The 17,447-nt window shown below is 35.9% G+C and overlaps 1 protein-coding gene across 2 annotated transcripts in view; it reads right to left on the minus strand.

Moving 5' to 3' along the window:
• The window catches only part of LOC145232241 (forkhead box protein K1-like), a 30,113-nt gene extending 13,609 nt beyond the window's left edge, over positions 1-16,504 (minus strand). The window contains exons 1-8 of one of the 2 annotated variants that reach the window (XM_080096797.1): positions 16,097-16,504; positions 15,509-15,593; positions 12,336-12,550; positions 8,819-8,930; positions 8,641-8,715; positions 4,140-4,241; positions 3,856-4,058; positions 3,639-3,791 (exon numbers count right to left, since the gene is read on the minus strand). In XM_080096797.1, the coding sequence (XP_079952923.1) occupies positions 3,639-3,791; positions 3,856-4,058; positions 4,140-4,241; positions 8,641-8,715; positions 8,819-8,930; positions 12,336-12,550; positions 15,509-15,593; positions 16,097-16,437 (1,286 nt within the window). In that variant the 5' untranslated portion in view covers positions 16,438-16,504. The remainder of the gene's footprint in view (positions 1-3,638; positions 3,792-3,855; positions 4,059-4,139; positions 4,242-8,640; positions 8,716-8,818; positions 8,931-12,335; positions 12,551-15,508; positions 15,594-16,096) is intronic. The other variant, XM_080096798.1, reaches the window with a different exon arrangement.
• Between the last annotated feature and the right edge of the window lie 943 nt (positions 16,505-17,447).

Here is a 17,447-nt window from a genome sequence, read left to right on the forward strand (position 1 = left end):
AAGACAAAGTTCAGTCTACTTTTGTGTGTATGTCACAATGCTGTAAGTGTGGTGCCAAAATGTTTAAAAGTGTAAAAGACAGCAGCAAACTTCTCATTACATACTTCTTTTGAATTGCAGATTTTTGTCGTGATTACATTTTGGGTTGAATTTGAAAGTCCACCCGTCCGCAAAATTTTTTTTGAAAGTTTTCTGGTCCGCAAACTTAAAAGGTTGAGAACCACTGGTATAGATCACTCTGACTTCATTGTCCAATAGTAATAAGTGCTGATTTCTAAATTGTAGATACTAAAACTATATTACATTTCGAGGCCATACAGTAGCACATTAGAAAAAACCTTTATATGACTGTACAAATCTGTTAAACTTTGTTTCACTGGAGTCTCTTGTGTGTTATAAGTATACAAAACTAGAAGGGTGGCTTAGCACATTTTACTATAGCATATACACTACAACCTATTCTGCAAACTGTAATATATTCTCTATATTTATTTATATTGGGTCCTATATTAGCCAACATTTTTTATAATCTTGATTTGTTTCTGCAGGCAGAAACTCATGGGTCCCCAAAAACGCAAAGTTGTAAACAGACAACCATAAGAAACGTTGCTATAAAGTCAAACACAGTGATTGGTAGTGTTACTTAAAAAAAGAAGTTATGTAAAGTACAAACTGTCTAAATCTCATGCAATTGAGACATTGTTATAAGTTTGTGTGCCTAAATAGCATAAAACACTGACATCTCAAAATGGCATATTATACAAACTGTCAAAATGTATTGTTGATTAATTCACCCATTTTGGGGGGTTGGTAGGGTAAATATTAGGGCTGCAGGGTGAAACACAATATTCGACAGCTACAAATGCCAAATTCAAAAAACTATCAAAAATTCATCCAAATCGGACGTTTTATAAACAATAGGTGGCTTAAGCAGTAAATATTGGGCTACACGGTGAAACACAATAATCGACGCCCTAAAATGGAACAATGAACAAACTGTCCAAATTTCATCCAAATCGGCCATTGTTTAAAAAATCACCCATTTTTGGAGTCTAGTGGGGTAAATATTGGGGCTACAGGGTAAAACACAACAAACGATGCCCTAAAATGGCACAATGAACAAACTGTCCAAATTTCATCCAAATCGGACATTGTTTAAAAAATCACCCATTTTAGGGGGCTAGTGGGGTAAATATTGGGGCTACAGGGTAAAACACAACAAACGATGCCCTAAAATGGCACAATGAACAAACTGTCCAAATTTCATCCAATTCGGACATTGTTTAAAAAATCACCCATTTTAGGGGGCTAGTGGGGTAAATATTGGGGCTACAGGGTAAAACACAACAAACGATGCCCTAAAATGGCACAATGAACAAACTGTCCAAATTTTATCCAATTCGGACATTGTTTAAAAAATCACCCATTTTAGGGGGCTAGTGGGGTAAATATTGGGGCTACAGGGTAAAACACAACAAACGATGCCCTAAAATGGCACAATGAACAAACTTTTCAAATTTCATCCAATTCGGACATTGTTTAAAAAATCACCCATTTTAGGGGGCTAGTGGGGTAAATATTGGGGCTACAGGGTAAAACACAACAAACGATGCCCTAAAATGGCACAATGAACAAACTGTCCAAATTTTATCCAATTCGGACATTGTTTAAAAAATCACCCATTTTAGGGGGCTAGTGGGGTAAATATTGGGGCTACAGGGTAAAACACAACAAACGATGCCCTAAAATGGCACAATGAACAAACTTTTCAAATTTCATCCAATTCGGACATTGTTTAAAAAATCACCCATTTTAGGGGGCTAGTGGGGTAAATATTGGGGCTACAGGGTAAAACACAACAAACGATGCCCTAAAATGGCACAATGAACAAACTGTCCAAATTTCATCCAATTCGGACATTGTTCAAAATTTACCCATTTTAGGGGGCTAGTGGGGTAAACACTGGGGCTATCGAGTCAAACAAAACAAATGGCACATCTACATAACCATATCTACCATCTGTGAAAATTTCATCCAAATCCATCAAACATTTCTTGGCAAAGTGGGATGGACAAACTTGAGGGAAGAAAAAAACAAAAAAGAAAAAAAAAGAAAAAACAAACAAACAAATCGAGTAAAATCAAAATGTGTCCCCTTCAGGGAAGGGGACCCATAATGACTAATTTGAATAACTTTGCAACAGTTGGACGAAAAACTTCATCAAATAGGCAACTTGGTGTATGGAGCGTTTGTTCAGCATTAACTTTAACTAAAAATTTCTCTGTTATATTCGACACCAAATTAAACAAACTAGCAATGGTTTGACCTATTTGTTCACAAAAAAGTTCTCGTAAGCGTATTCGCACCTAAGTGTGATCAAACCACCTGTGCCGAGCGTATTGACAATCGGAGAAGTCTAATAGCCTTTGCCTTTATTCTTTTTCGGAAACGAGAGAAATGCATGTCGAATAAGCGTATTGAATACGCTTAAACGGTCCATGCAAAAAGGCTTAGTGATTAGAAGCATAGGATTGTACGTTAATACTGCAAAAACAGTGAAGTTATGCTAAAACAGAATGCGTTTGGGACATTCCTTAACCCTGGACAAAGATAAAAATGTAGTGAGTCGACATTGTAAGTTCAACTTTTGGACTACAGAAGCAGTAGTTTAATACGGATTTGATTTACCCACCCAATTTCCGAACTTTGTTTGGGTGCTTGTTTTTGCAGATGTTTCAGGTTAACAAACATGATATATTTGTACACTAGGGCAGGGCTTCTTAATCTGTGGGTCGCGATTCAAATTGGGGTCGCTAAACATCATGCGTTAATATGGCATTGTCACAATAAATGGTATACATGCGTAAACTTATTGTTTAAACATCATTCACATATGTCCAAATTTGAATAAATTTGAAGCACTCTTTCTTTATCAAGGGCATTAGACAGAAAAAAGAAAAAAAAATACGGACAAAAACATAATAAAAACCACAAAACAAAATTCTTATGAGTTAACTTTTATGGTTGTGCTAATTTCTCTGTGTCTTTGAACATTTTCGGGAATTTTATTTCAATGCAAGTTGTTTTTTTAAATGGTTTTCTTTGTGTTGGTTGTTTCTTTTTTACGTACATAAAATATGTTTTATAATGTTGAACTGGTTATTATTGTTATCAAGATTAACAATTGCACAGCCAAAATTATTTAAGAACTTGATTTGATTTGAAACAATTATTCTAGAATACCCAGTTATTCTACTTGAACATCCCTAACTGCAAGAAGTGTAAAATCTTTCTCTGCAACTGTATTTGATGTCAGATCATGAGACTATATATGTGTACATGCAAATGTGTGTCTTGTGAAATAGATAATTTCTTTGTTTACAAGCAACAAATGAAATCTAAATATAGTGGCAACGATCTTTTTAAAATCGCTGTTTTAGGAGCAAAAGAAGAAAGTAATGTGCCCAGTGCACTTAAGGGACGAGTTGAAACTAAACATACACGTAATAAGACTTTTTGTTTATGATATGTTGCGTAACTTCTCCTGAGAAATTTTTATTTATTTCTTGAGATTCAAGACTCGATTTTTTCTAGATTTCTCAATAAATTCTCGAGAAGGAACTCTAGTTTGTACATACCGCGAGGATAGCTGTACAAGTTTTATTTTTGATTCCTCCTCCCCAAGCTTGTGGGTGTTATTATGCATTGCTGATGATGAGAGTCCATGTACTGAGTTAAGAGGTGAAAGCGGGTTAACTTGATTCGAATGTTCTGGGGAAACTGGGGCAGATCTAAACAAGTATTACAACATAACAAGTAAATACCTTGTCGCCTAAACACTTCAATTTTTACAACCTTGTAATTGTGGATACACCAGACGTTAATGGTGCACAAAAACATGGAACAGTTCTTTGTCTGCGTTTTCGCCATGCTTGTTCCACTAGCTTTCTTTCTGATGCAGGGTCAACTCTCCAAAATGACCCTTTTCCAGATTCTTCTTGGGATCGTGGGACTTTGACAAAGTACCGATTTAAGGAGAGATTGTGACGAATTGAATTCTACGTTCAGAAACACAATAAGACAAACAGTTTGAATGCACAGTTTGTTTCTCTATGTAACATAAACAGTTATACATTTACCTGCCAACCCTTGTCTGCTGTTCGATAGTAAGGATAGTGTTTTGTAATATGAGCATAAATTCCGCTTAAAGTAAGTTGTCTTTGAGTTGCAGAAGAAATTGCCTATCAAAAATGCATTATTTTAAATTCAGTAACTTATTTCATAGATGCATTTCAAAGATGCATTAACAGTTTATCTTTTGACATACTAACATTATTTGGCAACCAAAAACGAAAACATTCCCTAACACAAATGTATATTCAAGCTGGTCAAAGTATTAATCTAGTTCAAAAAACAGATTAGTAAAAAGCACCTACCTGAACTAGAACAGTTGATATGTATAAGGATAACTTAGCCCACCCTTTAAAATATCTTGTCAAAAATATTTTTTCATCACTTACATGTACAAGTATAAAAAACAAAAGTGAACTAGACAGGTAGCTTTTCTATATATTTCCATACTTTCAATTGTTTGCAAATTTAATCTCTAGTCTTTGCCTTGATATTAGTGTCCAAGGCCAGTTTAAAACAGTTAAAACTTTTGCTAGAAAACCCAAGCAGTTTTACAATTAAGAAGCCATTTTGCAGCAACTATAAATGTAACAAATTGTTCTCTTCGAAAATGTATACCATTGACCTGGAGTAGCCTCTGGCCGTGTGGTAGTTGTACAACTGTTTAATGACCTTTTAATATGTTTTTCAGTATCACACAGTCCTTTGTGTTCAACAATAACATTTTGCCAAATCTATGCATAACTCAAGTATTGTTTCTTGAGTTTATTTGTCAAAAATAATGAGGCAAAGGTGTGACAAAACATTTTGAACAGTGTGTTCTAGCGGCCAAGCCTACAATCACTATCTAATAGCATGCATTGTGGCTTTGAAGAGAAATCTACTTCATTTTTTGACCTTTATGTTATTCAATAATGTTTTGCCTACGAACTACTAAAGTCATGCAGTTCAGTAATAGCTGTTTTTAAAATTTCTGGTTTTAGAAGCCAGTGGGTCAATTCTTAGGTAATCTAAACCAGTGTTTCTCAACCCTTTTTCTTGCACCGCCCCTTTTGCGTATTCGTAATTTATAAACACCCCCCTCAGAACTGACAAAAATCAAAACGATTTTATTTCACAAACAATATCAATGCAATAATTAAGAGCCGAATGTTAAACAAGCTATGTTTTAGCACTTAATCGTAATTATTCTAAAGGTTAATTCAACATGATACCACTAACTACATGCAGTGCTCTTTGCTTTTAGCTTGGTACACGTGATGGGCTGAAACTGCAATTGTTTTGTTTGGTCGAGCGGCAAGCAGTTCACGTTAACGCTTGGAGCAGCAAGCATCTCACGTTAATTGTGACGTCAGAAACATTTCCAATTCCATGCTTTTACTTTTTTAAGGCCCCCTTTTTAGCCCCCAGGGCCGTACTTAAGATGTATAGGTACTTTCTGCATAACACGTAAAGAGAGCCAACACCAAGCGAAACACCAACGTATTTTATGTAACAAATTGCAACTGAGATTATAAACACTATTTGATGTTTTTGAAAACAGTCACTTTTATTCTTGGGGACCCTATTTCTGGACGTCAGCAGTAAACAAATCACATGTTCAAAAACAAAAACGTTTATGACTTGCCCGTTACATGGTACGGTTTTGTAGTGATTGTCTAATGCAGGGATCACCAAACTTTTTTCGCTGCGGGCCGGATGACATTAAAAATATCTTGCGAGGGCCACATAGGTTGCAAGCCCTAACGCGCGTCTTTCCAGGACTAACAAAAGTGCAATCTTTATTAAAGTCAGATCGTGCTACTGTCAAATAGTAAAATTGTTATGAAAACTAGAAGGGTGGCTTAGCACATATTGCCCTTGCATATACACTATAACCTATTTCAAAACATTGATATATTTCCTATGCTTATTTTATATTGGGTCCCATACCATCTACTGTCTTTTATAACCTTAGTTGTTTCTGCAAGCAGAAACTCATGGATCCCCCACACATGCAAAGTTGTAGATAATGCATTTCAAGAGATAACCATGTGAACGTTTAGTGTTGCAAGGTAAAACACAGTGATCGACACAGTGATCGGCACTGGGCTTAAATACTAATACTATGTAGAGTACAAACTATATAAATTTAGATTCACCCCCGGTATTGTTTGAAGTATGTCCTATTTAACGTTCCTTTTCAAAGAAACGAAGGAGTAAGTAGTGGCATAATGGGGTAAAACAAAAAATGAATAGCAAATTCTACAAGCTGTCTGGTTTTCATTCAATTCGAACATTGTGAAAAGGGTCACCCATTTTGGGAATTAGTTGGTTAAGGTGTGGTGCTACAGGGCAAAACATAACATTTGAGGACTTAGTATGTTTAATAAACTTTGCAAAATTTCATATAATTTGGACGTTTTATAAAAGTTCATTTATTTTAGGGGGCTAGTTGAGTAAATGTTGGGGCTACAAGGTAAAACACATCAATTGAAACCTACAAATAGCATAGTCCACATACTACCCAAATTTTATCCAATCCCGACACTGTTTAAAAAACTGACCCATTTTAGGGGACTAGTAGGGTAACTAATGGGGTCCGACACACAAACTAAAAAAAATAGGAAACCTCAATGACTCAATCAATAGTACTGCAAAATTTCAGCCAAATCCGCCAATGTTTAAAATGTCGACCACTAGAGGTGTTTTGAGCAACAACCGTTACTGTTTCTGACGTCATAGGGCCGTCATAGGGCAAAAACACCCTAACTGCCATGGCACAAAAACGTTCACCAAGCAATCCACAAAGTCACAAACGAGTAACATACAACTGCTTGCCCTTGTAACACTATTGAGTAACATAAATCTTTCATTTGTGGTGTCCAGTAACATACAAATACGTTTTACACTTTGGGGGCTTGTGGGGTAAATGTTAGGGCTACAGGGTTGAACACAACAATCGACAACTATAAATGGCATACTCTACAAGCTATCCAAATTTCAGCCAATTCTGACATTGTTTACAAACTCACCCATTTTAGGGGGCTGGCGGGTTAAATACTAGGGTTATTTGGACAAACAAAGTGGGATGCACATCTACATAACTTTATCTACCATCTGTATAAGTTTCAGCCACATCCATCAAACATTTGATAGAAAAATGAGTCGGACAAACTTTGGGGAAAAAATACCTATTTAGGGGGCTAGCGGGGTAAATACTGGGGTTATTAACAAAAACAAAGTGGGATGCACATCTACACAACTATATCTACCATCTGTGTAAATTTCATCCAAATCCATCAAACATTTGATGACAAAACGAGTCGGACAAACTTTGGGAAGAAAATAACCCATTTTAGGGGGCTAGCGGGGTAAATACTGGGGTTATCAACAAAAACAAAGTGGGATGCACATCTACATAACTATATCTACCATCTGTGTAAATTTCAGCCAAATCCATCAAACATTTGATGAAAAAACGAGTCGGACAAACTTTGGGTAGAAGAAAAAAGAAGAAAAAAAAAGAAAACAAAAGAAAAAAAACAAAAACATTTTGAGTAAAATCAATATGTGTCCCCTTCAGGGAAGGGGACCCATAATTATTGAATCTCTTCTACAGGCAAAACTCATTTATTCCATCACAATGAACAATAGAAAGCCATTTGTTTGTGCACAATAATGAAGGCATTGATAGTTTTGGTTTGGTCTGTGATAAAACAAATCACTTTTGGATCATTTTGTGCGTTTTGTAAAATTAGGTGAACTTAGTCCTACATGTTGTTGCAGAAATACTTTTATATCAAATTAACTTTTAACGTTTAACTTTAGTTTTTCCAAGATATATATCAGGACCAAACACTCGCGAACGCTGGATGAAATGACGTCGGAGTTTGGTGACCCCTGGTCTAACGACTCAGTTAATGCGAGCGCCGAGCATCAAAAATTGTGATGCTCGGTACCAAGTACTTGGATTCTAGCTCGGTTCGGCCAAGCACAATTCACTTGCTACCTGCAAATTTTACTTTCAAAGCGCAAACAAGACCTGACAAATGACGCATTGTGATTTGTATAAAATGCATTGTGACATCACCATCAAAACACGAAGCAAACAAAGTACACTGAATAATCAAATCTACTTTTACTGGTCTCTGATGGAAGAGATATGACAAAAATGACTGACGTTTTGTTTCATATTACCTGCTCTATCTTTTCCCAGCGCCCCCAATCACCCAATTATTCTCCAGCACCCCCTTAGTGGGAGCAAACGCCCCCAGGGGGACGCTGGCGCCCCCGTTGAGAACCACTGATCTAAACGAAAACAATATATACACTGCCCACTTAAAGCAAGGGTTTCCATAGTTACTTTGTTTTTAATAGACATACAAGTAATAAAAATCTTAACGATCACACATGGATTTCGCCGTGTTCAACAACAATAAAAATGTTGTTGTTGTAGTACCTAGGTGTACAAGTAGTCTGATGAAAACAATTTCACCTAATGATATGAACAGTAAAAGTTAACCTCACCTGTATTATTAACTGTGCATACGAATACGGTGGCTTTGAATCTACTCCTTCTGTGTTACCATTATCTTCAACTACCTATAAGTGAACACACAAATATGTCATATTAAAGCCTAAAAAAGCAACTGTTACAAGATTTTTACCCAGCTCACTAAGTTTTTTCAATGACATGTATACTTACAGAAGCAGCAATTGCAGAAGCTGCTGCATTCAGATTTTCTGTGACCTGCTCGTGATGACTTCCATAATGTTGTGGCCGGCTTCTTGGGCTGGATGGACATGAATTCACAGCACTAGCAGAAAATCACAAAAAGTTGTTTAGAATCCCTTCTTTATAATTTGAAAACAAAACTTTCAGGTAAACAATTTCCTGAACTAGAATAGTGGTTTTCCTGTATATTGCCAGTTTATATATATTACATCATATTTAACGACGTATCATATATACCAGGGGTCGCCAACCTTTACTACTCAACGAGCCACTCGGACCAGTTTCACGTAGTAAACTAGAAGGGTGGCTTAGCACATATTGCCCTTGCATACACTATAACCTATTTTAAAACATAAATATATTTCCTATGCTTATTTTGTATTGGGTCCCATATTAGCCATCCTCTTTTATAACTTTAGTCGTTTCTGCAGGCAAAAACTCATGGGTCCCCACACATGCAAAGTTGAAAATAATGCAATTCAAGAGATAACCATAAGAAAGTCGGGTGTTGTAAGGTAAAACACAGTGATCGGCACTGGGCTGAAATAATAATACTATGTAGAATACAAACTATAAAATTAGATTCACCCCAGATATTGTTTGAAGTATGTCCTATTTAACGTTTTAAAAAACTGACCCATTTTAGGGGGCTAGTAGGGCAACTAATTGGGTTCGACACACAAACTAAAAAATATATAAAAACCACAATGACTCAATCAATAGCACTGCAAAATTTCAGCCCAATCCGCCAATGTTTACAATTTCGACCACTAGATGTGTTTTGAGCAACAACCGTTAATGTTTCTGACGTCATAGGGCTGTTAACAAGCCCCTAACTGCCATGGCACAAAAACGACCACCAAGCAACCCACCAACGAGCAAAATACAACTGGTTAACACTATTGCTCCAAAGAAATCTTTCGTTTGTGGTGCCCAGTAACATACAAATACGTTTTACACTTTAGGGGCTTGTGGGGTAAATGTTAGGGCTACAGGGTTGAACACAACAATCGACATCTATAAATGGCATACTATACAAGAAATCCAAATTTCAGCCAATTCTGACATTGTTTAAAAACTCACCCATTTTAAGGGGCTAGCGGGGTAAATACTGGGGTTATCAACAAAAACAAAGTGGGATGCACATCTACATAACTATACCTACCATCTGTGTAAATTTCAGCCAAATCCATCAAACATTTGATGGAAAAACGAGTCGGACAAACTTTGGGAAGAAAAAAAAAAGAAGAAAAAAAAAGAAAAACAACAACAACATTCCGAGTAAAATCAATATGTGTCCCCTTCAGGGAAGGGGACCCATAATAAACACTGGGAGCCACAAAGCCGTTTCAAAATTTAAAATAAAATGCAAAACGTTGTTAGTCTTATGACATTCGACTTTTTGTTGTTAGCTAGTGCTTCATTGCATATTAGACACACTGATATACTAGTCTCGTCAGCAGAGAACACAACTTTACGTAGCGTTGCGTATTCTGTTTTTGCAGATTTTTATTCCTTTGTTTATGCGTTTGTTGCATAACAATTAACAAACAGCTATTGTTACGCGCGCACACACACTGCAAACAAAAACAGTATTGTCTCATATTGCTTGTTAACCTGTGAGCCGCCAGTTTGCCTCTTTCAGACTTCACGTTTGATGGTATAGAGGCGGGGTTGCAGGTAACTACAACAAGCGAGTACAGTCATGCTACTGCACTTCAATTTTCGTGTTCGACTTTTGTGTTCGGCATAATCGTCACATAATTTTTATTCAAATGTACAACATTTGGTAAATTCAAAACCTGAGCCGCATCAGAGGGATCAAAGAGCCGCATGCGGCTCTGGAGCCGCGGGTTGGCGACCCCTGACATATACATTTACTATATTTATAATGGATATATATTTGGCACCTACATTTCATTGGGTCCCTATCTTTTTCCTGGCACTTTATAACATAATTGTTTCTGCAAGCATATTCTGATGGGTCCCCACACATCTGCATGTGCGATTTGGTAACAGTAAAAATAGGGCACAATCATTGGTAAACTGGAATAGTGCGTCGATTTTTCACCGTTTCATTTCTGTCAGAGATCATTGTCTCGCGGCGTGCGAATATTGTTAGATAAATATATGGGGCCAATCGCGGCAGGAGGAGCCTGTCGTTAACTGCCATAAGATGCAAAACTGCATGATACAACAATTGCATAACTAACGCTTTTAAATGATCTACAAACATATCTTAATTGCACAGTGCAAAAAGACTGCCTGATAGCACATCCAGTTATGTGCAAGGCAGAGATATTCGCTTTTCAGTGGGCAGGTTTGCGCTTTTCATGCCCAATTGGGCTTTTTTTTGACATGGAGTTGCATGTTGTTTTCACGAGGTGGATAATGGATGAGTCCAACTATTTAAACTTTTAACAAAGTTTCAACATTTCTTTTCTTTAATAGTCCTTTGTTTTTATGATTTTTAATCCGCACATAGCGTTCCCTGGGCCGTTAAGTTTCTACATACCAACAATATGATTGCTTAGCTGGGCTTTTTATGTCCAAAACCTGTTCTGAAACAGTTTTATTAACGCTTTTAGTTTGAGAAGTCACAGGTGTAACAAATCGTGCTGCGTTGTCATGCTGTGTTGTCGCTCTGCGTTTCGAAACCTGAATAAGTTGACCTACATTAACGTTTACAGCGCAATATAACTAACATCGTAACATCTTAATTCCAACCAGTGAGAAAATGGTCAAGTGATGTTCATGCGTGAAGCAGAGGCATTTTTTTCCATGCGCCACTATTGTCAATCACTCCTATTGCGTCAGCTGTGCACTGAGCGAGCACAAATTTGAGAAAAATAAGGCATGTAAACACATATTTGGGGCTGTAAGAGTAATTACTGAGCCAATTGCACTGAAATTTTTAACAGCCAACAAGGAGCACCCTATCCACAGCTGTTTAAAATTTCAGCAGGTTAAGTCTGGTATTTCTGACCTCATTAACATGTGAACAAACAAACAAATATTTGGGGGTAAAGGGGTGAAAATGGATATATACATCTTCAAGTTACAAAATACTTATGCTGCAATGTACCAATCAAAAAAGTATGAAACTCCAAAATCATCTGCTTTAGCAAATATAGCCGATTTAAAAATGTCACGTTTTGGGGGGCTGTGGGTAAACCGAGGAATCAATCTTTGGACCAATATCTATAATGTGTGTAAATTTGAAAAAGTTTGAACCATTCTTTCTTGACCAAAACGTGAGAACAAATTCGCGTTAGACAGGAAAAAAGAAAAAAAAAGAAATATAGACAAAAACAATATGTGTCCCCTTCAGGGAAGGGGGCCCATAATGACATCAGTTTGGCTGAAATGTTTGAATAATAAAATGTATGTTTTATGCAACTTCATAGAAAACTGTTCTTCCGTAAAACATTATTCACAAAAAGAATAGTGAACATATTTCAAAATATTTTTAGACATGTGAATTCACCTTATTGTTCCAGTAGGTGATGGTGGAGCACTGAGGAAACCTCTGGTTTCGTAAGTAGCAATATTCTTGCTGTGTTTGTTGATAATTGGAGGGGAAGAAATATTCTTCAACCTTGATGAAGTATCATCATACAAATTACTTTTGTCCAAAAAGTTTATGTGTGACAAAACAGGTTTGGCTTCACTGTCAACTGTTTCCTGTGATACTTCAGATTCCTGCAACATTTAGTGAAATGATCAGTAGTAAAAAACTAGAAGGGTGGCTTAGCACATATTGCCCTTGCACATACACTATGATCTATTTTAAAACATAAATATATTTCCTATGCTTATTTTGTATTGGGTCCCATATTAGCCATCCTCTTTTATAACCTTGATTGTTTCTGCAGGCAAAAACTCATGGGTCCCCACACATGCAAAGTTGAAAATAATGCAATTCAATAGATAACAATGAGTAAGTTTGGTATTGTGAAGACAAACACAGTGATTGGTACTGTGCATATCTAAATATGCTATATGGAGTAAAAACTATTTAAATTAAAAAACTCATTTTAGGGGGCTAGTAGGATAACTAATTGAGGTTCAACACACAAAAACTTAAAAGTAGGAAACCACAATGACTCAATCAATAGTACTTACAAATCAATAGTAAAATTTCAGTCCAATCTGCCAACGTTTAAAATTTCAACCGCTAGAGGTGTTTTGAGCAACAACCGTTAATGTTTCTGACGTCAAAGGGCTGTTAACAACCCCCGAACTGCAATGGCGCAATAATGATAATTGGCATACTTTTACAAGCTATCCAAATTTTAGCCAATTTTGACATTGATTACAAACTCACCCCTTTTAGGGGGCTAGCGGGGTAAATACTAGGGTTATTCGGACAAACAAAGTGGGATGCACATCTACATAACTACATCTACCATCTGTGTAAATTTCAGCCAAATTCATCAAACATTTGATGGAAAAACGAGTCGGACAAATTTCGGGGAAAAAATTCCCATTTTAGGGGGCTAGCGGGGTAAATACTGGGGTTATCAACAAAAAAAAAGGGGGATGCACATCTACATAACTACATCTACCATCTGTGTAAATTTCATCCAAATCCATCAAGGATTTGATGGAAAAATGAGTCGGACAAACTTTGGGTAGAAGAAAAAAAAGAAAAAAACAAAAACATTTTGACTAAAATCAATATGAGTCCCCTTCAGGGAAGGGGACCCATAATAAACAATAGTACTTTTTGGTGCCTTGACAAGATTGGCATCTGAAAAAGAAAAAGGCACAGTGCATGGGAGAAAAATGGCACAGTGATATTAGTTATTTAAACAAGTTAGACAGCTTGTGTAATGTTGAAAAAAGTACCATTTTTATATTTCTTGCACCAGTGCAACTTGCTTAGACTTGTCATTGACATGACTAAAATTAATTTAAATATATATGGTGAAGGCATTTAATTAAGCATGGTTTTGTGAATTATGACAATATTTGCAATCTTACTACGCCACAACAAGTTTTGTAAATTATGAAAAGTAACCTAGTTTTATTTGTACCGCTGTTTATAAATGCTTACTTGGTTTATCATTGAAATTACAAAAGCCCTAAGGTGGACATGGCTGATAGGAATTTTAAATTTTCTGGGATTTTGGTATGTTTTGGTGTGCAACCTCAAATAATTTAGGGTAACAGCTGTGGCCGCCCTTTCTATTTACTTTTATGAAACTCTATGTTGGTCACTAAATACCACGTATAGTCAAATGGGGTAAAAAAAAAATTTTGCCGAAATCGGGGTAAAAATAACAATACCCTCACAGCTAAACCAAAAATTGTTTTTAAATGCTTTCTTTTTCATAGGATGTATTTATTCTGTGCCTACACAATAAGCCATAAACCATTCTCAGATTTTGATTTTAGGCAATGTTCTGCAGGTTGAAACAACAGCAGTAAAATTCGTAAAAGTCTGTTAAAAAGTCTTCAACAACCTTTAGAAACTTTCCTGCAAATTTTTTATTACAAGTTTGATGTCAATGACCTTTGTTCTGTGTCGTGTCATAACTATGACCTATTAAACAAAAAAGACTCCACTTGGCTAGCTTCTATATTTTTTCAGATATCCTGTTGTTCGTTTTTACCCCAAACGGTTCTATAGGAATAGGGAAATAAAAAACTATGTATTTTTTACACCCCAAAATTTTTTTTTCCCAAACATTTTAATTTGTCACCTGGAAGTTTAGAAAATAAAAAAGTAAGCCTATAAAAAATGTACTTACACCAAAGTTTTATAAAATTGCTTTGGGGACCGAGTTTTGGAGCAAGTTTTTACCAAAAAGTATACTTGCATGGCTAAAAGTACAAATTGGGGTCTAGGCCTGAAGAAAAATGCTACAAAGTAAGGAAAAAGAGGTTATCAATTCATTTTGTGGTAATTCAATCAATTTTGGGTAGAAAATTAAACTTTCTTTCAATAAGGTTTTAGGTTACGTGATCGGCCAGCAAGTGGGTGAGCTCTATTTAAACCTAGTTGCATACCAACAAAAGACTGGTAAATGAAAATAAAACAAATCAAAGGCAATAATTTCAGTGCAATACAGGTACAAAGTCATGGAAAGTCTTAGCACCAATTTGAAAGTGTTTAATTAGTATACAAACAGTTTGCTAACTGCTGTAAGTTTGGTTTGCAAAATTTCGAAAACAAAGATTTTTATGTGGCTTGTGTTTTTTTGGCTTATTCATCACAATAAAGTTATAAATGAAATTTTTGTCTTATCTTTGACTTTATGATGGTTCATTAAGTTCATGCATTTAAATTGAAGTTCCAAATTCCACTTAATTTTTTTTAAATGGTCCTAATGTCCACTTGTGTTTTTTTACCCCCGACATTGTTTTTTTTGTACCTTTTTCGGGTTAAAAAAGAACAACAGTTTTGGTGAAATATTTTTTTGTTTTTTAGTAAAATCAAAAACTTGTCATATAACTGTAAAAGTAGTCCCATCAGCTTTGTTGGGAAGAAAAATTGACCTTTTGTTGCCTAAAATAAAAGTTTGGCAACAAAGTTTAAAAAAATTGTTTGTTTTTTTACCCCACTTGACTTCCTAAACAGTGTATCACTATCTATACTTCCTAAACAGTGTATATATATCCGAGCAATTTTGTAAATCATTGTTTTACTGTTACCTTTACACTGTTGTAAGAAGAAACTTCAGTGGGAAATGGACTAAAACTTAATTTAATCGTGGTGCTTGGAAATCGAATTACACATCTGCAAAAACATAACATTCAGGAATTTGAAAAGAGTTCTACTTTTAATGTATTTTATTGTTTATTTAACAATGTTCATTAAAAGTGCTAAATAATGTATTAAAAATCAAATGAATTTGTACTGTGGTTCTTGGAAACTGAATAAACATCTACAAAGTTACTGTTTAAGAGCTTTATTAAATATGGATGCTTCTGATTTATATTATTATTTTCATAAGATAGTGCATGTGAATTATTTGAATAAATATTTATGATCACGTGTAAAAATAAAACTTTGAACATATGATGTAACAATAAAATAAAAATAAGTCAAATACAAAACTAAAAGCGCTAATACTGATATGTTGCGCAATGTTTTTCTCTGAACCACGAGGCCATTTTTGCAAGTTTGTTTACGTGCGTACCACGTGACGCACCTCGACCAATTACAGACCGAAATACAGTTACGCTTCGCTGATTTAACTACGCCCGCAGTCCCGCATATCAACAACAGCATATACTCACGTTTTGTCGAGTGGCATGGGATGTGCACCAAGGCGTTGAAATTGGCCGTCAACAAACACACCATTTTTGCCCTGGCAAATAAGAAAGAACCTACCCCTTTCGTAGGTAATTTGCAGGTGTTTTCTCGATACGTATGACGAATGCCCGATATTTACATCGACTTTGCCATGCGAGCTGTTTCTTCCAATGACTACTTTGTCTTTAACTATTGGATAGTCAAAATTTGTACCTGACAGTTTTCCAATAACCTTGCATTCCACTGATTCATCGACGAAATGATCACTTTTAACTAACTGCGGGCCTGACGGAATTACCACACCAGTAGATATTTCAGCAGTCATTTTGCTACAAGCGCCAGCCACGTTGGGTTCGAGTCGCAAACGATAACAAGGAGTATAGTGCCTCCGGTGTCGAATCGTATTGTGACGTCAAAATTACATGTGGAAAATATTTTGCATGCCTGAGCCGATAAAAATGAGGTTTGGATTACGAAATTTAATAGAAAATGTATAAAAAAGAGTTATGTAAAACAAGTTTCAAACTTTAAACTTCAAAGTTCAGTGGATTTGGTAAATTTTAATAAATCTCAGTAGAAATTTTGGCTTGTTTTATAAGTACAAACAAGCAACCAACTCTTACATCCAAATCTGACCTTTTTTTAGTTTCAACAAATTTTACGAAGTAAGTTTGCTGTGATAAAAATATGCAGAATTACTTTTTTGCAAGTTTTTACTTTTCTTATTTACTGCAAGCCGATATTTTAATCTATGTTGATGTATTAATATAATATTCTGAGATGTGATTAAATTCATCTTGCAAAAACAGTCAACTAAAGCGATTCCCACAACCACAACCTTGTACTTCGCGAACTGATTTCTGGCGACCGCCAATAGTTTGCATTTTGCAAGTTTGTGGAATATTAGGTCCTGCTAATGGTAGCGCTTTTTTGGGTCGCCTAAACTTTTTCTGGGGTCGCTTTAAATTCAATTTTTTTGGGGGTCGCCTAAACTTTTTCTGGGGTCGCTTTAAATTCAATTTATTGGCGATTAAATTTATTAAAAAAAATGATACGTTTTTGTTCTAGTTCGCAACCTTTGCTGATGAGCTTTAACGCGAATTTGTTTCACCAAATTAAATGAAACTTTTGGCTTCTAACATTTAATGCACGCTGAATGCTAATGTTTAAAGCAGTGGTTCTTAACCGGGGTTCGATCGAACCCCAGGGGTTCGGCAACGTCGAATCAGGGGTTCGACGAAGGTCTTTTTGAAGTACAATACAAATACTCGTTTTTGTCAAACTTTAGAGCAGGGGTGGGCAACCTGCGGCCCTTCATTAAAGGTTGTGCGGCCC

This window comes from Phallusia mammillata, chromosome 6 (genome assembly GCF_965637545.1).
Source record: "Phallusia mammillata chromosome 6, kaPhaMamm4.hap1.1, whole genome shotgun sequence".
NCBI classification, from domain to species: Eukaryota; Metazoa; Chordata; class Ascidiacea; order Phlebobranchia; family Ascidiidae; genus Phallusia; species Phallusia mammillata.